This window comes from Argiope bruennichi, chromosome 4 (assembly GCF_947563725.1).
Source record: "Argiope bruennichi chromosome 4, qqArgBrue1.1, whole genome shotgun sequence".
NCBI classification, from domain to species: Eukaryota; Metazoa; Arthropoda; class Arachnida; order Araneae; family Araneidae; genus Argiope; species Argiope bruennichi.
In genome coordinates, this window is record NC_079154.1 from 124549216 (window position 1) to 124573400 (window position 24185).

The 24185-nt window shown below is 31.2% G+C and overlaps 1 protein-coding gene across 2 annotated transcripts in view; it reads left to right on the forward strand.

Moving 5' to 3' along the window:
* The window catches only part of LOC129965699 (sushi, von Willebrand factor type A, EGF and pentraxin domain-containing protein 1-like), a 132867-nt gene that overhangs the window by 42418 nt on the left and 66264 nt on the right, over positions 1-24185 (forward strand). For both annotated transcript variants that reach the window (XM_056079810.1, XM_056079809.1), the window contains exons 9-12: positions 137-388; positions 7795-7925; positions 8589-8697; positions 14291-14491. In XM_056079810.1, coding sequence (XP_055935785.1) covers positions 137-388; positions 7795-7925; positions 8589-8697; positions 14291-14491 — 693 coding nt within the window. The remainder of the gene's footprint in view (positions 1-136; positions 389-7794; positions 7926-8588; positions 8698-14290; positions 14492-24185) is intronic.

A 24185-nucleotide genomic window follows, 5' to 3' on the forward strand; every position in this document is an offset into this window, starting at 1 on the left:
AAAGTCATGCCAACATAACTTGACAAAATTCTTCAAAAACATTCCTTGAAGATTCTGAATTCCTTACATATTTCTTTCGCCCCTTTTTTTGCATATCTCAAATATCATCAGTTGAATGTGAATTCTCTTTTTTCAGACGTGAGGCCGCCCGAAATAACATGTCCGCCTCACATCGCCGTGAGCGCTGACAAAGGATCAAAGGGTAAAAAAGTGCACTGGGAAGTTCCCCAGCCCGTAGATAACAGCGGCATAGAGCCGAAAAGATTCACCATTCCGGAGTACATATTTCCTCCTTTCTATTTCGAACTGGGGATAACCACCATTCAGTACAAAGCCGTGGATCATGCTGGCCACAAATCGAGTTGCAGCTTTCAAATTATGGTGTATGGTAACTTTCACTTTCCATATTTATCTCTTAAGATAAGAAACAACAGCTCAAGGTTAAATTCAGTTATCACAGAATCATTTTAGTCAATAAGCTTTTTTTTTTTTTTGTCTTGAAACTCGATTTGTTCATCAAAATCAATTTGTTATTAAAGCAGCAAACGAAATCGAACTGAAGATAGGCGAGATATTCGTTATTAATAAAGCTGAGCAACCAATTGTATTTATTTTGAACTCATGTAATATCAGAAACGAATTTAAACTGTAAATTATCTAATTTTAAAAGCAGACATTAATAAGATCAGAATAATTAAAGATAGATTTAAATAGTATATTTAATATTTCAATTTTATTTCATTATATTCTTATTTGGATACAGAATCTTCAATTTGATTTTAAAACTCTTAAATTATAAGTTTAAAAGGGCATCTAAAATATCATGACATAACGTAGTTCTAGTTGTTTATGAAATAATAAAATATCTTGAGGAACAAAGCATTCTTTTTTTATAACTTTTCCTTTAATTAACAGCTGAAAATTGCAAGGCCCGGAACATAATGATTAAGTAAACAATATTTGGATCATAAATTATTATAATTAGAGCATTTTAAGAGTTTCTTTTCTTTATGTTCTGCCTATAAATAAGTTAGTCCTGACTTCATATTCTTTTATTTGATAAAAGTTTTAGTAAAGCATTTGGAATAAAATGAAACTCAAATTAAGTTTAAATTCAGAAGATCTTCATTATTCATAAAAATTTTTATTAACACTGAATTAACATAGAAAAATATAACTCATATGTAGAGGTTCGGAAAAAAATTCATCAATTTTCAAATTTGAATTTAGTTTGAAAAAAAAGTAAAAATTTTATTGACGAACAAATTCTTAATACTTACGAACTTACATTAGTTTTGATTGCAGCAATAAGGCAACATCTTCCAACAGCAAAAGTTAAACTTTTGAGAGAAAACCTTTGATTCTTCAAATATTTTGAATAAATAATTAAAAATACTAAACATTTTGAAACAAATTTTTTTTTTTTACATTATACATTAAAACATTCGTTTTGGATATTTTTGTTTAGTTTTCTCTAGAAGCACATTTCTTTTGTAAGGAACACGAATGATCTCTGGCCTTTCAGCGTTTCTTTGAAGATAGCGTGAGGCCGTGGTGGCCTGGTGGTAATGTCTCGGCTTGTGAACCGTAGGGTTTCAGGTTCGACACCCGATTCCACCGAAGAACCGTCGTGTAAGGGGGTCTGTTGCACGTTAAATCCGTCATGCGAAACGTCCTCCCGCTGGTGTGGTGTGGCGTCGAGAGGGGGGTGCCATCTCAGGTGTCGTCCTCGTCATCTGACCGCGGTTCAAAATGACGAGGTCTTTCCCAAAATAGCCCTAGTGTTGCTTTACAACGGGACGTTAATATAACTAAACTTGAAGTGTAGCGTGTATCTGAATTATCTGCAAATGCTCAAGGGCAATATCTTTTACAGAATGAGTAAAATACCTTCACCAATTTTCAGATATATATGAGTGGCAGAATTTAGTTTTTTTTTTTCTGCTCCCCTGTGGAATAGAGATGTTCCCCTTCATCTACGAATTCTTAGCATTCTAGACCATAAAATTCATAATGGTTTTAGAGCGACCCGAATTCATAGTTGTTACCTTCACCATACAATACTAACTGGCGTTATCCAAATTCATAAGATTTGCTCATATTCCCACTAACGAAATATTTTTCTTTTAACTTAATTATTATGTAGGATACAAACACACCATTAAAAAAAGCAAAGTGTATAAATTTCTTGATGAGATAAGATATTTTTGATATCTTACCACGTCAATTTCAAAATCATGTAAAAAATGTCAACCATTGTCCACCTGGATAACGTTATTGAATTCAGCAAAAATTATAGCACAGATTATACCAAAGAACTTTTGTAATTTTTTTCAAATTAATGAGCTTTATTAAACTGAAATTGTCTCGACCCTTCAGATCAGGTGATAAACTGACAGCAAACAATGCATCTTATTTTATACATTATTCTGGTGAAAAAAAAGTCTTTGGTCTTGATTAGATGAATCGGATTTAGAAAATGGATCATTATATCATTTAATATAATTATTTTTCCAAAATTCAATTCGAGTTGATTATGAAACACTGATTACAAAAATTTCTATAAAATTCATATCGGAAAGATTAAATTCTGAAAATTTTGATTTTTGAAATAAGTCTTGAAAGTTTAATTATCCAGTGAGTATTTCAATAATTCTTTTATTCATTTCTGCTATAAAAATATTATAAACTTTATTTTCTACGAATGAAATGTGCTTTTCTAAAGTACTCTATTTATTATATATTTTTCTAAAGTACTCTATTTATTAGATACTAGCCGCCTTTGGCGACCAGCCGGTTCGCCAATCTTAATGTTCGTTAAAATTTTAATAATTAAATATTTTATGCAATTTCTACTTTAATAGCTTCTTCATCAAAATATTTTAAAACTTCAAATTTTGATTATCATATAATTCATTCATAATATTATAAAGGCCTTCAGTCATAACGTAATATGTATCTCTCTCATTTTCTGTTAGCACCCGTAGAATTTATGCTTTAAATTAAAGTGGAAAGAATTTATCTTCAATTAATATAATAATATTTTTTACTGAAACAAAGCATTTTTTTATAATCTGATTACTGAAAATAGAGTCACTCAGCGTTTAAACTTTATGGGCACTAAAGAATATCTTTTTAAATTTATGTAATATCTCAAGAGTTGGTCAACAAAATTTTCTTAGATTCATTATGAGCAGATCGATTCATTAACAATGTTTAAATTTAAATGCATCAAACACTAAGAAAATAAAACGAATCGTTTAAAATAAACGGTTGAAAACAGGTTTTAAAAAAACTACTTAAAAAACGATGTACTTAAAACTATAAGCATATACAAAAAATATATAACTAACATAAATACAATTTACTTACAAAAGCATGCAACTAACCCAAAAATAATTTAAATCATCCATTGTTGTCATGGCAACAATCAGAACAGAATGCGCATGCGTGAATTTTCTTCGCCGGTTACGTAACGCAAATACGTGATTTTTTCTACGCCAGTTGGGGTAACGCTATGCGGATTAGAAATTTTTAATTTTCCTTATTCTGTTTTATTTTAATTCAAAAGTACTTCAGAATGAATCTGAAAGATTGATTCATTAACAATGTTTAATTTTAAATGCATCAAACATTAAGAAAATAAACAGAACCGATTGAAATAATCCGCCGAAAATTTTTAACCCTAGCCTCATTACTGTTGGGAGAAAAAAAAACTGAAGCCTTTCTCGTTTGGCGCTGGGGATAATGGAAGATTTTTTTGGCGGAAAAGTTGGCGATGGGGAAAATGGAAGATTTTTTTGGCGGGAAAGTTAGTTTTTAATTAATAATTAAAATTCTAATTAAAAATTCGAAAAAAGAAACCCCAGGTGCACATTCCCAACCTCCAAGGTATACATGTACCAAATTTGGTAGCTGTATGTCAAACGGTCTGGCCTGTAGAGCGCCAACACACACACACACACACACATTGAGCTTTATTATAAGTATAGATTGGTGGTTTCTTCTTCTAAAGCTTTTATGTTTCTTTAAAAAAATGGCAGGATTAACACTCACATTTTGAATCAATAAATTTATTTTCTCCTAAATAACTTTGTGCCCATTGATTAGCAAACAAATTTCGGTTTTATTATGAATCAATATTGTTTTCAAATTCTCTATATTCAGCTACAAACTTTCTTAATAAAAGCTCTGTGCATACGGATAATCTCTGCTGATTTGGATTGCTTTTCAAAAATGTTGTCCCTATTTTTATAAAACATTCCAGACGTTCGAGTCGGAAGTTTGACTGTCATAATTGTGGTTCAATGATATTATATGATTGATAAAAGTAAACATTATTTTAATTGGAAATAAAATGTTCATTTAAGGAAACATCTACTTGGCTAAAAATAAAACGCAGGAACAAGATGATTGGACTTATCTTGATTTAGTTGATTATCGTAAATGTTCCGTACTAGTCCTTAACTCTGTAAATAAAGGCGTATCATATCCTTTTCGACATTTTTGCTTTTATGTATAGTTATGTCAAATAAAGATATTCTTCTTCCTGAAATATGAAATTCAGTTGATTCATCAGCAAATACATTCGACAAGAAATGAAATGCTATCTAATGTCCCTTTTCTATGGTCGTTTGAGTTGCAGTAAATAAATGGAAAAAAAATCCAACTCTGATATGGTGCATTCGGATGATCCTTTCAAAAATGTATGCCTTTACGAATAGAAGATGTCTCAATCTCTCTTCTTTTGTACTTTAGATGAAGTGACTTTTTTCCTGTGGCTTTCGCTTCGTTTTTTGTATTTTCTTCTTTTTGTCATAGATTTCATATGATCGAAAAATTTCCGAGCTAAGCTTTCGCCGGCTTCTTCATTTCTTTTTTCGATAGAGATTCTAAAATCTTCTCGGTACAATATATCGATATTCAGCTTTGTTCCATTGACTAGAATTTCTTTTTGTAGTTTTTCTCCTTTTTATAAAAAATGGCTAAGTTGCTTAAAATTAACTACGAATATTTCATTTAACTTGAACTGCTTGAAATGATATACCGCCATAATATAGATTTATATAGCTAACATAAGGTTCTTTAACCTATAAAATATAAATTTTTAAGAAATTAATTGATAAAATTAATTCCAATTTAGTAACTATTAATAAGCATAATTATTTTAAACCGTTTTTTTTTTCTTTAAAAGGAATGGGCATAATGTAATCATAGAACACAAAAACAATATAAAATGGCCAAAGAATTATATTAATGACATAAAAAATAAATTAATGAAATCGTTAATATTCCGATTGGAATATTTTCATTTATAGTACAAAAATATAGAAGCTATTCTTCAAAATGCAGTTCTACTTTTCTTTTCAATATTTTAAGCTTTAGCTCACTTTGTAAATGGGCAGGAGTTCTTCGCGCAACGAATTATTTTGTGAGAGCATTTGCTAGCAGTTGTATATATGTCCTTCTTAGTAGCTTTTCTTTATTCTTCGTCGAATTACAGCTACATTTCTTATAAAAAAACAAAGGAAAGATTGATGTCAACGGTCGCGAGATCTCTAAAATACAAATAAGATCCACAGATTTCTATTAACACTAATCTTAGACTAGCACTTTGTGGGAATAAATTACAAAAAGAGTCGAATTCAAAAATAGTCGTAGCGCCTTAGGATAAAACGAAATTTCTTCACTTCGAAATTTCTTCTTCTTGTGTGCTTTTACATATGTGCACATACTTAAAAATGTGTGCATTTATAGGATTCATTGCAATTGAAGAAAAAAAAAAGAGCAACATTCATTTTTCCTCTTTCTAATAGGATCAAAGCACCTGAGCAGTTTTATTTTAATAGTTTAAACGAACTAAAAGGTGACTGTACTCAGTGAAAATACATACATATAGTCATAATAGGTCAATTACAGTCATAATATTTGAAATACTTCTTTCTTTTCCGAAGTTTCTAATAAAGGAATTATTTAAACATGGAAAGTTGAACAATATAGCTATAGACTAATACTCCGGTTTGAGAGTCCCATGTATGTGAAATTTTCAAGCTAGCGAAGAAAAATATTCCATTATTAAAATATTTAACGAAATATTCCACATTCCCAATTTTAGTTTTTTAATCGTTTTTTCTTCTGTATAATAAATGGAATCTTCAACATTCTGTATTTTTTCTTATAAGATGTGCCTTCGATAAGGATTAGTATTGAAGAATTTCTACTTCTAAATGTTAAGAATTCTAAAAAAAAATTTGTGAACAGTAAATATTTCTCTAGATCAATTTTGAATTCATTCTCTTATCTTCTTTTCTAATTACTAATATGAAACTTCCATTCATTTTAAGAGTTTTTTGTTCAGAAAGATCCCAGTATAAATATTTTCGCACTTGAGCATCATTTTCAACCGTAACAGAAGACGGGTCCATTTCAATACTTTGATTACAAATGAAGATTAATTTTTTTAATCTAATCGATGTGCTTCCAAATGCTAAGTTCTGTCAAATATTTCGTCATTTATAATATCAGAGAACTATGTAAGCGCCAAATGACATTAGTTGTATTTCTGATGTATATCTAAGAAAAGGGTGAATATATTTCTTTCTTTAATTTTGAACCATTCTTTCCGTTTTAAAATTAATCCCATTTCATCCAATCATAATAAATGTGATGTACGTTTCTTGAATATCTGAAAACAATTTCAAATATTTTGTGCTGTTTTTATCAATACCAGGCGTATTTTGAAAACATATTTAGACATGTCAATAAATATTAATATATTCTCTCTTAAATTTAATTTTAAACTGCATATTTAACAAATCGTCCTGAAAATGTTAATCTATTTCACTTCTATGATTCAGTTTCTGTTGAAATGTTTTTTGCTGAATTTTATAGTATGCAGAAATCTTTAGTCTCTATACAATTTTTAATATATTTTGTCTTTTTATAATTTCTTATGGCCTTCCTAAAAGGTCTAGTCCTCCAAATCTTGATGGTTATTCGAAAATTTGAATAAAAAGCGTTAAGGAATTTTGCTGACATTGATGTTAACGTAAAAATTCAGCTATGATTTTAATTTTCCTTGCGGAATAACAAAAAGTAAAGGAAAAAATCCCAAATTATCTTTCTTTATAAGCATACATAGTAATTTTCAAAAGCAACGTAAAAACATATGGGAAATCAACCTTATGCAAATAATTAAATAATCAAAATGATAAAAGTAATGCTAACATGCAGGTGAATATGCACCTACTTACGTTTACGAATATGAAAGCATGTAAGGTTATATGCGAGTACATGTCAAAGTGTAAGAGTGAATGTACGAATGAATGTATACGAGTGAAACTGTGAATGGATACGCGCATTCACTTATATATAACTATGACTGCGTGAATGTGTATAAATATGGGTAAATAATATGTATGATACGTGCGCTAAATATTCCTGACTCGCATGTATCTTATGATTAAAATAGATTCGCCTTCAAACTGCAATTCTTATTCTTTCAATGAAAAAAAAAGATATACTTTAGATTTATTATAATATTATTTAAAATAAATCAGCTTTTTTTTTTACTTCTGTGTTAAGAATTTCAATGGATGTCATGTTATTATAATATATCTTATTATTTATTATAAAAATGAATTTTGTTGGGCAAATTCAAGAATAATTTTTTTTTTCATTTGCTCTGAAAAATGTGTATCGAACGAGAAAAATATGAAGCATCATAGTATTTTTCTCAAAATAATGAGTGTCTTGAATAAGAAAAAAAGTAATAAATATTTCTATTTTACCCAGATGATGAGCCTCCTAAAGTGGTCAGCTGTCCGTCGAAGATAGAAGTTACTTCAGATGATATTCGGCAGGCTGTCTTTTGGGATGAGCCGCAGTTTGAGGATAATTCTGGGAGACCTATCAGAATAGAACCAGTATATTTTTCTGTCTTTTATCTTTCTTTAATATGCCAATGTTTATAAGATAGATACTTTTGTAAATTGCGCAAACTGATGCGACATGTATAATATAAAATAGTTAAAATGCTCTACTTGATATATTTTTCAATTAGAGCTACCAAATTCGCCGAAGTTTCTTGAATAGTAAATGTCAAGAGCAAAAGTTATTTTTCCCGAAATTTTAATAACATTTTCATTTAAATTAAATACAATTTTCATTTTTTTCCCTCAATAATTTCAGAGAATATTGTTATTTCAAAAGGTTTTTCTATTCATTCTGAAGGAATTAGTTTTTTAAGGATGTAAATTTTACTTCCATACAATTTTTTCTCCTCTTTCTTCCTCTCACTTTGCATATTTTAATTTTAGCGCAGTAAGAGATCGAATTATTCTAAGAATAATTTTTATTAACATTTAATTCTATGAATATTATGTACACCTTACAAAGTACAAGAAAGTTATATTTGATATTTGCTCTTTGTGAAGAAGGCATTTTAATAATAACCTAAAGTTCTCAAAAGCCTCTTTTTTTTTCAAGCACCATTGTTTCATAAAAAATAGAGCAAAAATAAAGAATAAGATGAATTTAGTACCAAAAGTTATGACTTTTATTTTTGAAAAATTTGATTTTATTTTCAGAGTCACAAATCTGGTCATGAGTTTGGTCCTGGCCGCCACACTGTCACCTATCATGCTTTCGATTATTATAATAATAATAATTCATGTGTTTTTGATGTCATAATGACACGTAAGTATAATGAAGTTTATAAAATATTAATCTTACTTTAACATGAATATTTTGTGACGAATCATTATGTAAAGTTATAGTGATATCTAAGATATTCTGAGTTTTTATTTATATGGAGTAGAACGAAAGAGCTCATCTAACTGAGGGAGATTTGATGATTCAGGTGTCAGGTGATTTAGGCGTGATTCTTTTATGTTTGTCAATCGAATCTAAGATTAAAACTTAGATTAATTTTAGGTACATAAATCTTAATTATAAAAAATAAAATTTCTTTCAACGTTCAACAAATTTATGAGAAAAAAAATATTTCATGCACATATAGTTCTGTGATGGTCTGTTGGGGTCTCATCTTTGGTGATGGATTATTAAAGATTCGAAACCTGATTCCACTGAAAACACCACCCTGTAAAAAGATCTGGTGTAACAAATCATGGTATAACAGATCTTAAATCCGTCAGGTCAAATGTCCGCTCACTGGTGTGGTGCGGAAGTCTGGAAATAGAGGTGCCTGGACACTTAACATCTGTGGACACGGCCCATTCCCGACATACTTACACAGATTCCATCTGGCCAACTCTCCTTTCTGTAGCTGTGGGGAGATAGGATCCCCAATTCACTATGCCACCGAATGCCTACTGACTCTGTCATGGTACATGAGGAAGCCAGAAACAAGTCCCGAGGAAGAATGGTACAGGAGAGTTGCATCGAATACCCTTTCACGTGGCAAGATCCACTCCATAGTAAATCATATTCATAAATACCAAGACCTCTTCAAGACTACACAATAGCTGAGACCAAAATGCCACTTGTCAAAATCAGTCTAAATTACAACTTCAAAAGTCCCTCATAAGTGCAGTTCTCACGAAGGAAATCAAAACCACAGGACTCAGATGGACGTTACAGATTTCTGGCTCTTCAGTGATTATTTATATGCTTATACATGCCATACAGATGTTCTCAATCTAATTTATCAATTTTTCAGTTAGTAGTTCCCTGTAAGTCTTTTCCCTGTAAGTTCAACCCATAGTGATCATTTGCTTAAGTATTCTTGTCCCTCCATCCAGTTATTACTTCACCAAAATATTAAATACAGTCGTGTAGGATTAGACACTGATGGGATTCTCTCTGGAGAACTCTGGATGGTCTGTCGTCTCTTTCTTTCTACCAACAATTTCTTTCTTTTTTTTCCCTTCTATCTTGTGCTCATCCAACTGGTTAGATAACTTAGTATTACAGGCACCGGGGGCGCAGGATGGCGTTATGTATCATATGACATCGATTAAATACTGCTAGTGCGTCACAATATAATCCACTATAGCTACAAAACAGAGCATTATTATAACTGTATTAAAAATACTATGCTGAGATTTACAAAAGATGTGATCTCGTGTTTCTTTGTTATATCTGATAGTCAAAAACGTTAATTATACAGCAACTTTCTTATCCCCCAAAAATGCAATGGTCACAGTAGAAAGAAAGATGGTTAATTTATACACATGGGAACCTAATTAAATTCATTCTAGCACACATTATCAAAATTATTGGCGGAATCGTCTGCAGTCTTAAAAGTAGTATTTAAGTATAGTACAATAGCTTTGTGTTACACGATGAAATACTTACATCGTTTCTTAGCTAGGAACTTCCAAGATAGAGTAAATATCTCGAAAACTGCAGATGGTACGACCAATAAGCTGTAAAGCCTTTCCAATTTAATTCAAAACGATGCCTTACGCTTGTGAACTCTAATATTGGAACATAAACAATAATCATCCGTTCATTAACATTTGACCTCCATTATGCCAAGAAAGGAGAAACTTACACTCAGTAGACCCATTTAACGTTGATGTTCGATCAACACATCTCCTTCGGCTAATTGCCCATCTGGACTCCTAACTGAGTCTCACATTTCACAGTCAGATATGAGTTATGTGGCAGTGCGAGATTGTAGCAGGAATTTCGAACATTTATTCTTTGAATTAGCACCTCCCTTTCAAAAAAAGACATTTAATGGACACAGGTTCAATGATTAGGAAGGCAATTTTCTCATAAATATATTAAGAATACATTTGCAGAGGTGTATCCTTTTGAAGACTCTGCTTTACTCAGTAATATATTGATGTTTTTTGGAAATTTAGGAAATACAAATGAATATAAAAATAATTTTTATTTAAACTAAATGAAAAGGTATACTACAAAATTAAGAAGAATAGCCAAGATAAACATAGGCAGCAAATAGGAAAGTGTAAGTAAGCAGACAGACAAGATTTTGAGACATTCGCATAAAAAGTAAGACTGGAAGCGAACTATGTTGAAACCAGATTCCAGAAAAAGTAAATTTCCCTTTTAGCTGTGTAAACTAAGGAACAATGCAATACAATATCCTCTTTTTTTTTTTTTTTTTTTGCACATTTCAAAACGTAAAATTTCTTACAAACGAGTGTTGGACACTATTTTATTTTTTGTTTTACTTTTATCGTTCTTACTACTTGTCCTTAAAATTGATTTTAAAATTATTACAAGTCTATTATATTTAACAATCTTATAAAACACATAATATTTTTCTCCTAAAATCGTGAAAAGGACATCTGCATATATATATTTAAACGGTACGGTTTAATATTACTGAAATTTTACTTCAATTTTTATCATTTAATTGCAGTTTTATTATTTCGGTTTTGTAATTCTTTTAAAATGCGTATCTACCACAATTCTTTACATTTTGAAAATGCTAAAAAGGTAACTATTCTGTGTTTAAAAAATCATACACTGTTTGTATTTTTTTGAGAATTGGTAATGAAATACAACATATAATCATCAATACAAGTTTAGATTTGAATTTGAGCTACTTTACAATAAAAAAGACGTAAGAAATATGCTCATAAAATAGTGAGAAAAATGAGCATGCTACTTTTCAATAAGGAAGAAGTAAGAAATATTCTTATAAAATAATGAGAAAAAAAATAAGCATATCTGATAAATATTTGCAATTTAAAAAGAGATATCACAATTTTAAATGGAAATATTTAAACAAACTACTAACCTCATAATTTATAATTAACTTTATTATCTTTAGAAATGAACAATGAATGATTGCTTCAATTGAATCAAACATAATTTCCATTCAATTTCCAGTTTGAAGTCCTATTTTAGCCAAGGCCATCAGAGGAAAAAAAGCCACTTTTCCTTTTCAATTAACCATTTACAATGACAAAGCAAATTAATAATAAGCACAACTGTTTGGAAAATAATGAGAAAAACGAGTTCGACAAATTGCCAGAACCAGCAAATTAAAGAATGAGCTTGATTAAAATCACTTCCTAATTATTTCATTGTTTTCTTTTCTAACGTTGGCAAACTCTGGAAGAAGAACTCCCCTCAGATGAATTCCTTTTCTAATATTTTTATCGATGTTTCTTTTGACGGTTTGCTGTCGGGAAAATTTCGGATTTTCTTTCCTCACTTCCTATTCAAATGCAAATGCACTTCTTTTGACTTCTAAAACAGACACAGCTGATAAAATTCCCTCTTTCTTAACATTCTTGGTTCTAGCTTGGTTGGATATTTAAATGATTTAATAATGTTCAACGATTCTAGATATTCCATTCAAGTTTTTGTTTCCACTCTAAAGAATTGTGATGGCCAAATATTTTCCTGAATTGGATTGACAAATATTTTTTCATTTATTCTGGTAAAGAAATATTTTATTCTGGAATTAAGTACAGAATTTTATTTAAAATGTTTTATTGTTTGTTGTTGTTGCGAATGTTTCGGTTCTTGCTATTTTTGTCTATATTTTGATGAAATTTCTGTTCAAATAAAAACTCAAATATTATGAAGGAAGGAAGGAATTGAAGAAATATAATGCTCTCACAAGATATTTTCTGAATTTTATGAAGTTCTAATAAGTTTACTAAAATATCAGACCATAAAATAAATCTAAACAAAATAAATCTTCTTTATCCAAATACGTAAAATTCTGTTTGTTCTTTGATTCAATAATACAGAAATGAACTTTAACATTCCATAGAATACTTCTTGTAACAGTTGTAACTAGGCTTCTGGTACATGCTTTTGGGTGAAGTACGAGGGGGGAAAAAACCATCATTTTTTGGAACATCATCCATCTGAGTTGTATATTACTCATGACAATTAGCATCACTACTAGATGTATTACAGTATAGCAGCAGTCATCTTGACCTCCTCAATTAGTACGCAAGAACGCTTTCTCGCACTAAGCATTCTAATTTTCTGGTCTTTTCAAATCATCTTGTCACGCTCCAAATGCTTTTGCAGATTTTGCCTCATGGTTAAATTAAATTCAGGGATAATTGAATTCCCATTGTCTTCATAAGTTATCTTTACCAATAGCGTATCTTTAGCCAAGGAAATTGTCATCATTACAAACGAAAAAATCAGATTACAAACTAAATAAATATTCCCACGTTTTATACAGAGTCAAGTTTTTCATTATATATCAGCTTCCTTGCACCATGCAAATCGACTGATTTTTTTCATTCCTGAAACGGAAGACGTTATAGCTTTTCGATTTTACCTCTCGGTCTTGGTCTGCCCCAGACGACCCGCTTACTCGAACGGTGCAAGGCCTTTGAAGGTCGCCGTGGTGAGCAATTTCAATTCTTAATGCTTATCAACATAATCTTTTTAAATATTGAAGCTGATATTTTAATCAAGTATTGGTCCTTTCCAATGTTGAATTTCCAATTGTGCCTCACGACTGCCTCCATGGAATTTTTATTTTATATTCCTTGAATGCATTTCGATGAATAGTCCATATGCCAATATGTATAACAACAGAAGAAAAATCATAATCCCTTTGTATTTGATTCTGAAAAGTACTTTATTGCTACATTTATAATTCAGAGCTTGCCATCTCTGTGAGTCACATAAAGTTAAATTTCAAAATCTTAAATTGAAAAAAAAACCCTACATAATCAAAATTTTTATTACATTTAACAGATTTCTTAAATTCTATTTCAATTATGCCTTTATCTTTAAACGGTATCAGGCATCTTAGGATCAGATATACTTAATCTTTTAAAAAGTAAATTCTTAAAGGTTAGTTGTTCTGCTAATCTAGTATTCATAAAATAACATCTTTAACTCCTATAATAAGAATTTAGATTCAAGGGCCGGGATAGCCTGGTTGGTAGAGCGTCGGATTCACGTCCCTTAGGTTGCGAGTTCGAACCTCGCCGGCCGAAGATTCCCCACGTGCTTGGTGGCTGACGCACCCTCCATGTCGAGAGTAATACCACTGGGGGTACTGGATCAGGGGTGATCGTTCTCTGATTCAGGTCTAAATTAAGATCTGTGGTTGAGTGATTGAAATACGTGAATGAAGTCCGCCCCGTAAAAAGGGTTGTGATGTGTGTGTAGCTAAGTCGTTCTCTTGGCCCTTGATGGCGCTACTATAGAAACAAGAGGCGCTCCCCCTCAGGCTTAAGTCGGTTGTCTTCGAACAGTGGGCTTGCCCATGGCAAGTGCCATAAGAAACAACAAATTTAGATTCGAGTTCAAGATTTATGATTAACAGAATGCATTATTTATGCTTTAAATCCTTACTTTCTTTTAGGTAATACATGTCCATTCTACCCTGCGCCTACGAATGGCGCTTTTTCTTGTAATGATTGGATGTTTGGTCAAGTATGTCAGGCATTCTGCAATGAAAAATATGACTTTGTGGAGAAACCTGCCGAATGGTACATTTGTAATGAGAATTCTGTATGGGTTACCATGCCTGAAAACATGCCTGTACCTTGGCCGGATTGCTCAAGTAAGTTTGGTTTTATTCATTAATCACAACATTTTTTTTGTTTAATTTTTATTATTTAAAAGTGGAATGCAATGAAAATAGGTTATTTCCCTGTGCTGCTTATTTTACACACTTCAACTACATACCAATTCTAAAAGTGATAACTTATTATCAGGAAGTTAAAAGTTACAAAATATAAAAACAATTATCTTTGGTTTATATTTCGTATTTAACGAATAGGGCATTTCTTCTTGATTTGCACGTGTACTTCATTTTAAAATTTAACTTATAACTTCTCAAAATTGAATTTGTTATGTAATCAAACCCGAATTGAACAACTTTATTTCAGCAAGGTATATTAGATAATGTAAAACTTTATTATTGGAGCACTTGCAATTATTGTGTTGATTCTTTATATATAGAATTATTTTGAGTATAAGTTAATTGAAAAAATAAATAAAATTTATTTTTGATTGTCCTTTAATTTTACAACAGTGATAGAGTACTTTAGATTTACAACTCTAAAAAGACCATTTAGACTAACCTCGTCGTTTCAAAATTTAGATACCGATGAACGGTTATTTTATCAATTTTATATGTGTATGTAAAACAGTTTTTTGGTGAAAGAGGCATGGAGTTCTTTAACAACTTTAATCCTTCATGACTTGAAGAAAATATCTTAATTTTTAAATATGGTAAGATTTCTTTGTTAAAATCATGACTTACTCAGTGAAGCATATCGATAAGGAAGTCAGAATGCGGGAAAGAAAGCGTAAGAAAATATTGTGAACTTGTATAATTTTAGAAAGGGAAGTTGACAACGCTATTCTATGATTAAAATCAAAGTCCACACAACTTAGAAGTTAAAATCAGGTAATATGATATTTTTAGAACGCATATTAATTAGAAATCCCGCTTATTATGGATTTCTATGGAATTGCATCTCATACCAAGAATATTTCGAATACAAAATAGAGATTACTATTATAAAATTGAAAGAATTAAATCTCTTTTGATGTTTTCTATAACTTTATAATACATTATTCATTTTCATTAACTAGTTTTCCGATTTTGTACACATGCCTATTACCAAATTTTTGTCCTGATTTCGTAGATCTTTTGAAGAAATCATATTGTTTTTTTTACCCGAGTCTCCTTTGCTTAGCTAGACATTAAATTAGAAGTTTTGATAATTTATGAGAAGATTTATTCTAATGAAATAATACCATCTAGCTAACATATAATTCTAACAAATAATTAAGAATTCTGAATACAGAAGCATCACTGTTGAATAATTCCTCTCTTTACGAATCTCATTCATATTAATGGTTTTCCAACATGGTATGGTGAGATATTGATTGTCTTTACGGTTCTTAAACTTCCTTCACATCTTAAAAGACTCTTAAAAACATGACCTTTAATTAGGTCAATCGTTTAAATTGAGAAAGCACTTCTTTCAGAATGCTATTAATAGTAATCAATCAATAATGGCTTTAAATGGGAAACTCTTCTCACATTGAATGTTTTTCATTATTCCATTTGTTGGATCCAATTTCAAGAACGCTCTTCCATTACATTGTCTTTTATGGTTAGAAATGCCTCCCTGTAAGTTACTCGACTCTTTATCATTAAAATAAATGTTTGAATCCAAATATGAACAAAAGAAATTTCATAGTCAATAATTTTTTTAAGTATTTATAACGCACATGTACAGGGTTAGCAATAGATGGCATTGGCCACCTAACAGTGAATTTTTGTACTATTTTTTATTTTATAAATATAAAACGCATCATCTCAATAATCTGTAGTTCAAATTTTATCTCATTTGGATCAATAGAACGCATTGTAGAGCCCTCTAAAGTGGGTAACTTATTTCTTGGTAACACTGTATTTATACACAGATAAAATTTTGCACGATAAATAAATATATTTTTCAATTGCTTACTTTCAAAATGAATGCCTAAACAATATGCACTAAACTTAAAATTAGAGAGAATTTTTGTAGGGCCGGGATAGCCTGGTTGGTAGGGCGTTGGATTCGCATCCCTTGGGTTGTGTGTTTGAACCCGTCAGCCGAAGACTCTCCGTGTGTAGTGGTGGCTGACGCACGTATAAATCTGTCGTGGTCACAAAGTCCTCCATGTCCAGAGTAACACCACTAGGAGGTATCAGAAGGTGATCGTTCTCTGGTTCAAGTCTAAATTATGATCTGTGGTTGAATGAATGAAAATGCATGGATGAAGTCCGCTCATAAAAAGGGTTGTGACTCGTGAGTGGCTAAGTTGTACTATTGGTCCTAGATGGAGCTACTGAAAAACAAGAGACGCAAAAATTTCGGTTTAAATTCGCTAACTTTGTCAGTGGGCTTGTCTATGACAAGTGCCATCAGAAACAACAACAAGAATTTTTGAAAAATGTGAATAAAGTGCGTATTCTCCTAATTTTTAACTGTTAATAAACATTTAAGTGGTTTTTTTAACTCTTATCATTTAATACGAGCTTTCAGTATGTGAGGTGTAAATTCGAATTTTACTACATCAAATGCAAATCAAAAATATGACAGAAAAAATGGAATTTCAGGAGTAAGTCTATTACAATTTTTTTATTGAGATTTTATAGCTACGTAATGTATAAAAACTTATAATGTATGATCCCTTAACACAAAATTACACGAAGAAGACATCGGAATTCTTTCATTAAAATTAAATTGTTGAAAATTAATAAAAGAAATATTATTTAACTTTAACAAACTGTGCTGCCGATTATAACCTTAATTTAAAAGAGATTTTCGTTTATATACAGTCATTCAAAAAAGTATTGCGGCATTTGACATGAATAGCTACAAAGCTTTTATAAAAATATTTATCATCTTAAAATAAAAACAAAATTAATCAAGAAATGTTTTAACATTTGGTACACATTTTGTAAGGAAAATTTTATTGGTATTTTAAAATAATAATTTGATCTAGCTTTTCAAATATAATTCAAAAGCAAATAGGAATCAGAAAAGTATTGGGACATTTTTGAAATGATAAATTCAACAAACATATAGCACATCAATAGAATTGAATTTACTACCACTTTTCAGACTATAATTCTAAACATAAAAATTTCAACAGATAAGATTTCGTATCGAAAAAATGACGCGAAACAAAGATATATCGGTTGTTGTGCGAAATCTTGTAATAAGTCATTGGAAAAATTGAAAATCAATTCGCTGTATAGGACATACCTTGAAATTGAATAAGTCTACTGTTTTTAACATTATTCGAGGGTTTAATAAAACAAGTAGTACTGAAAACAAACAAAGATCAGGGCATCCAATGATATTTAATGAATGCGAAGAGAGGCGGATTGTGAAACAAGTTTACTTTAATCCAAAAACTAGAGCAATAACATTCACTCTGCAATGTAAAATTAAGTTCGAAAAATATTTAAATCCTGAAACTGTTAGAAAATGTTTTAAGAAAACAAAGAATATCATGACTTAGTACATCAAAGAAAATCCTACATCAGTAAAGCAAATCGAAAACTTGGCTGGCATTTGCTAAAATGTATGTAAAGCAGCCAAAATAATTTCAGAAAAATGTAATTTTTGTTGATGAAAGCAAATATAACATTTTCGGATCTGATGGTAAGAAAGGAATTTTGCGAAAACCAAATTCAGCAATGCATGTCAAAAATGTATGGCCTATTATCAAAAATGGAGGTGGCAATCAAATAGTCGGGAGTTATATAATAAGCACTGGTGTCGGTAACTTGCATTTTATTGATGATAGAATGAATAAATATGCCTATTTTGACAATCTCAAGTGAAAATTAAAGCAAAGTGCGTATAAGCTGAGAATCTCAAGACATTTTAAACCGTAACAAGATAATGACCTGAAACCTGCTGCTGATATTTGCAAGTTATGGTTCCTTTACCACTGTCCTAGTGTTATTAAGAGTCCAGACTTTAATCCCATGAAGCACGCGTATGATTATTTGCAGCAAAAACTGCATGAATATTAAATTTCTAACCAGCAAGATTTAAGAAAACATTTGGTAAAGAGTGGGCCAAAATCTATGGATCATTTTGCAAAACATTGGTCAGATTTGGATTGCCATGCCAAATAGACTATGAGAGATCATAATAAGCAAGGACAGCCCAGCAGGATATTAACTTTTAAGTTTGAATTGTTTTTTTATTTTATTGGTAAGTGTCCCAATACTTTTTAAACATATTTTTTTACTTGATTTCTTTTATTTTCATTTATAACTATAATTACATTAATATGAGGCTTTTGTTTGAATTATTATGATTAGTTTATATCAAAGTAATATTCATTTCTTTGTTTTGGTTTCAATTGGACATTTAAGTAAAATATTATGATAAAAATCTGTGAACTTGTACTGTGTCCAGTACTTTTTTGACAGACTGTATATAGCGCATCCAAAAGAAAAAATTTAAAAGTTCTCAAAATTAATAGCGTATTAATATGAAACTCTATTTCAATCTTTCAAATCCTCAACAAAATCTAATTAGTACATTGCAGCAAATGTTTCAAGAAGTGTATATACTTCTGTGATTGGTTTAATGGGTAAAAAAGTTGAAGTGTTTTTGGTACCGCTGCAAAAGAAAGATTCCGGTTTTAAATAAATTTTCTTTATTTCAAAAAAATGTTTACGTTGACTGATCAGTTAGTAAAACATCAACAAGTTCGATTCTCCTTCGCGAGGATCGAATTCTTGCAGAAAACGAACTCCACACATCAAGATAACCAAAAACAAACTCTCCTTTCTCGCATATCATACCCTCCTTGCTCCGTTAGGTCATTCGCTAGCCCGCATGGCTTTGCTGTCTTCAAATCTGCCATCTATCGGCATAAAAAGAAGTTTAACTGCGCTTTGTGCCACAACTATCAAGCCACGTAATCCGAGCCCCCGAAGTACTACAAAGATGTTCAAGAAGTGATTATGGAATATCCATTTGCAGGCTGACCAAATTCGTAAATTATTATGGCACTAGATGGATTTTGCACACTCAGTGGTTACCTAAAGCTCAAACAGTTTTCAACAGCATTTTATGGTGTGTCCAAATGAAAAGGACACTAAAGTTACATGTAAGCCAGCCATCTGACTCTCCGACCCGCCGCGAAGGAACACGGATTTAAACCATAAAACTGAATGACCGGACCACCGCAACAGCAACACTGGCGGGAACTGTGTTTGAGTCCTAAGGGCCATCACCGGCTACGGTACAACCCTCCCCGAAGGAAGTACGTCCCGTCATCGATAGGAGGAGTCAGATCCCCCACCTATTAGTGTAGGGCGTCACCTCCAGGGTGGTGAGATCCAACCACCATGTCGGAAGCATCTCATCCTCATTTCGAGGTGCCCCCGGGGGTTAAAGTTACATATAAAGAAATTTTAAAATAATACAACAAATTTCCATTCATAGGCACAGTTCAAATATAAGTAAACGTCATTGACATTAAAACAGTGATACAAGCGCGCAGGAAGGAAGTGTATGGAAGTTACTCGTTTTAGAATTACTATCCAAGACAAGCAATTCTTCGCCATGATTTTAGCGATGAAGAAAATTATGTGCTTAAAAGATCTAAAAAAGTAATAAAATTAGGCTAAAATGTATTATAACTATGAAAAGCATCGTATGCAAAAATTGCATACGTACAAAATTAAAAAAAAATATATTAATATAATAGAAAATAATTATTAACATATATTTGATATCATTAAAAATATAAATTTTAAAATTTTGATTTGAAAATCATTTTCTTCCAATAGTACATTCATCGCCGAAGCATGCAAAATATTCTATATTTTTAATTAAAATTTCAAAAAATTCACTTCAGAAGTTGTCCATGTTGTCCCTTTTCAATATATGCTTCTGCTAAATGCAATTAACTCTGGGTCCAAGGCGTGTTGATAGAGCTCCGATATTATTTACTACTTATTTCTATATAAGATACTTTAATGGAATTATTCTTTTCGTATCACATCTGCCATGTCGGAAAAAAAATTACCGCAGTAGAAACATTAAATCTCTAAAGTAAAGAAAAGAACGCTAGTCAAGAAATAAGAAAAAGGAACAAAGTCAATAACATCCTCCGAATCGATTATCTGAAATTTTTCAAAGGCTCTTTTGAGCTGCCCTTCAGTTGCAAGGGACGGGATCTCTTTATTTCCTTCTTGCTCGAAGAGAAAATACTTTGTGGAAGCAAAACCAATCAAGTGAGCGAGCAGAGATCGAGTGATGTAAACGGCCATCGTTGATTGGCCGCGTCTAACCAAGAATGGCAGGAATGCTGACATTTTCGGTCGAACGCACACGACCTCGACGGAAGCATTTATATTAGCGGGGTTCACTCCACGAGAGCATAAATAGGCGATGATCTGACTGGGGGATTTATTTATTTATTTATTTTCATTTTGTGCTGTCTGCATTCGGCTCGTTTAGCAACGTATCACGTAATAAATCTGTTGAAAATTTGACTGAATTAATTAATAAACTTTTTGAATTAAGATTTTTATCTTACGTAAGATTATTTCGAAAATTAAATATGCTTGTACTATTTAGGAGTTAAAAATATGTACGGCATAAAATGATTCGAATTCTTAGATTAAATAAAATATGAAAATGATTTTAACAAAACATTTGCAACAGCATGCATTTAGAAAGCTTTTGGGGGTTGGTTAACTTTCGGACTTTCTTCATTGATACCTCCATAGAAGTGTCAAAATTTTTATAGTTTGATTTTAAAATATCACGTTAGATATGTATTATTATATTTTTTTTTTGAAACAGAATATTGTAGAAATATTAGATGTAAATATATAAAAAACGAAATTTTTACCTTCATAATTGAAGGTAAAAAATGATGAGATTTTATATGATGTTTACATTTTTATATATAAATTCAAATGTTGTAGGAAAAGCACTTTTTTAATTAGTTTCTTTTTAAACCATGCACCATCATATAAATTATGTTTCTAAGGTACTAATTTATTAATCTTCCATTGGCATACTCTCTATATCTACATGAAAGACTGCGCGTATACTACACTATTATAACAAAATTGAAGAGATTAAATAGTAAAAATAGTTGTTTAACGGTTAAACAAGTACACTCATTCTGGACAATTATTTAAAAAAACGGAAATAGTGGAATCACAAAACACAAAAATGACGTAAAATTATCAAGGAATGAGATAAATTATCTGAAATCAAAATGAATTAGCTTCCTAATATTTTAATTGATATATTTTCATTTGTGAAACAAAACTGTAGGAACAATATGAAAATAAAAAAAAATTTAAATTTAAACATAAATAATATGAAGTCAATTTCTAATTCATTTCATTGGTCATTGCATTCCATGCAAATATGTTTACAATACATCAAGCATAGATAACTAGTAAAATCTTATAATTAAAGTTTGTAATTCTACTGTGCTTGTCCTTTTGGCTATTTTGCATCTTTTTTAATGAATGATGCATCGTTCATTTCTTTAAAAACTAATTGTCTTTCTTTTCAACGCTATTATTTTTAGCTCGCTGTGTAAAGACAGCTCCCTTCGTTCGAAGTATTCGAAATATTTGTATAAATCTGTCATTGCCACAAAGTCCCCCAAGTTGAGACAATACCACTGGGGCTACTGGATCAGGAGTGATCGTTCTCTGATTCAGGTCTAAATGACGATCTGTGGATGAGTGAATGAAATGTATGAATTAAGTCCGCCCCGTGAAAAGGGCTGTGACGTATGAGTAGCTAGAACGCATTCTTGGCCCTGGATGGCGCTACTGAAACAAGAGACGCTAAAACTTGGCTTAAAATCGCTTCATCAGCGTGCTTGTCTATGACAAGGGCCATAAACAACAACAACATTCTTTCACATGAGCGTTTGCAAGAAATCATAAATATTACCTTCTAAAAAGCATTATTGATTGTCAAAGGAATAATGTCGGTTTTGATTGCAGCAATATTATATTTAAAAATAATAAAAACAAAAAAAAATCCACAAAAACTTATGTCAACGGTCGATAGATCTTTGAAATACAAATAAGATTCGCAGAGTTTTATTAACACCTCGACTTCTACCAAATGACTAAACGTTTGCCGAAACGAACTACAAAAATAGCCAAAGTCATGCTTCCTTAGAGCCTTGCGGTAAGAAAATATGAAATGAAATTCTTTTTTAGTGTATCACTTGTATTCGCGCACCGCTGGAAGGTTAATCTGGTATAAAATGCAAATGATATAAAAAAAAGGAAAAGAAAGCCATCAAACTTAAGAACGCCCTTCGAATCAATAGTCTAAATTTACAAATTCTTTTTTAAGCAGATTTCTCCCCCCCCCAAAGCTGATTCCTACCAAGGCTTTGAGATTGGAAGGCTTCTGGTTCGAGGTCTGATTCCACCAAAGAACCTTTGTGTAAGCAGGTCTGGTGCACGTAAAGCCAACAGGAGGGCAAACGTCCTCCCGCTGGTGTGGTGTGGAAGTTGCGAGTGAGACTACCAGATGTTGTTCTCGTTATCTGATAGAGGTTCAAAATTACGAGGCCCGTCCCAGAATACCCCTAGTGTTGCTTTAAAACGGGACGTTAATATAACTAAACTAAACCAAACCAAAACTAAACCTACCCTCCCCCCACCCCTTTCATTGCAGTACCAAGAGTCGGGATATCATTATTTCTTCTAATTCGAAGAGAAAAAATTTCTATTGAAGCAAAACCAATAAAATGAACGAGCAGCGATCGAGTGATGTAAATGGATGTCATTGATTGGCTGTGTCTAACTAAGAAGGACAGGAATGTAGACATTTTCACATGGATGTACATACCTAAATGGAAGCATTTATTTTAGCAAAGTTCACTCGACAACAGCATGAAAGGTGAACAAGAACTATTTTCTAATTTGGGGATTATTTTTTTTTTTAAATTGGAATTTCGTGATCAATTCATTCACTTGTTAGGAGAAACATATTACGTTATAAATGTGTAAACTGATTTATAAAAAAGTTGAAATAAGAAGTTTAAGTTGAATAAGAAGTATAAACCTTGTTGTTTATGTGATTTGGTTTCAATTTAATTATTTTATTTGTATTTTTTATTCTTTGTATAATTATTCATATAGTTAATTAATACTGAACATAGATGGCGCAGTATGCTCTAAACCATATGTATATTTGGAATGTGGGTGAAGATGTAAACACTTCAACTTGAGAGTTGGTGTGAAACTGGTGCAAGCTGGCACCGCTCGCTCTCCGTTAGCGGCAAAAGGCATTATTCGTTCGCTCTTTATTAACGGCATTTTCTACATTTAAATATATATATATATATATATATATATATATATATATATATATATATATATATATATATATATATATATATATATATATTATGTGTTTTCCTTATATATGTGTGATCATTGTCCATGGGTGTTATTATATATGTGTATGTGTGTGAAAATAAATGAGAAAAAGACAAGAAAGCATCTTTCCTTGGATTAGGCACACACAACCAGCTACACAGATGCTATTGAGAAATGTGGATATGTTAATTCAAAATATATTTTCTCTACCTTTATAAGGTGATGGATGTTTTTAAAAATTCGTGGGAATACATATGATCATAGTCGCATCTCAGTTTAATATTTGATCCTTATACAACAAATAATAATGATGAAAAGTTGCAAAATATTTTTACTTTCA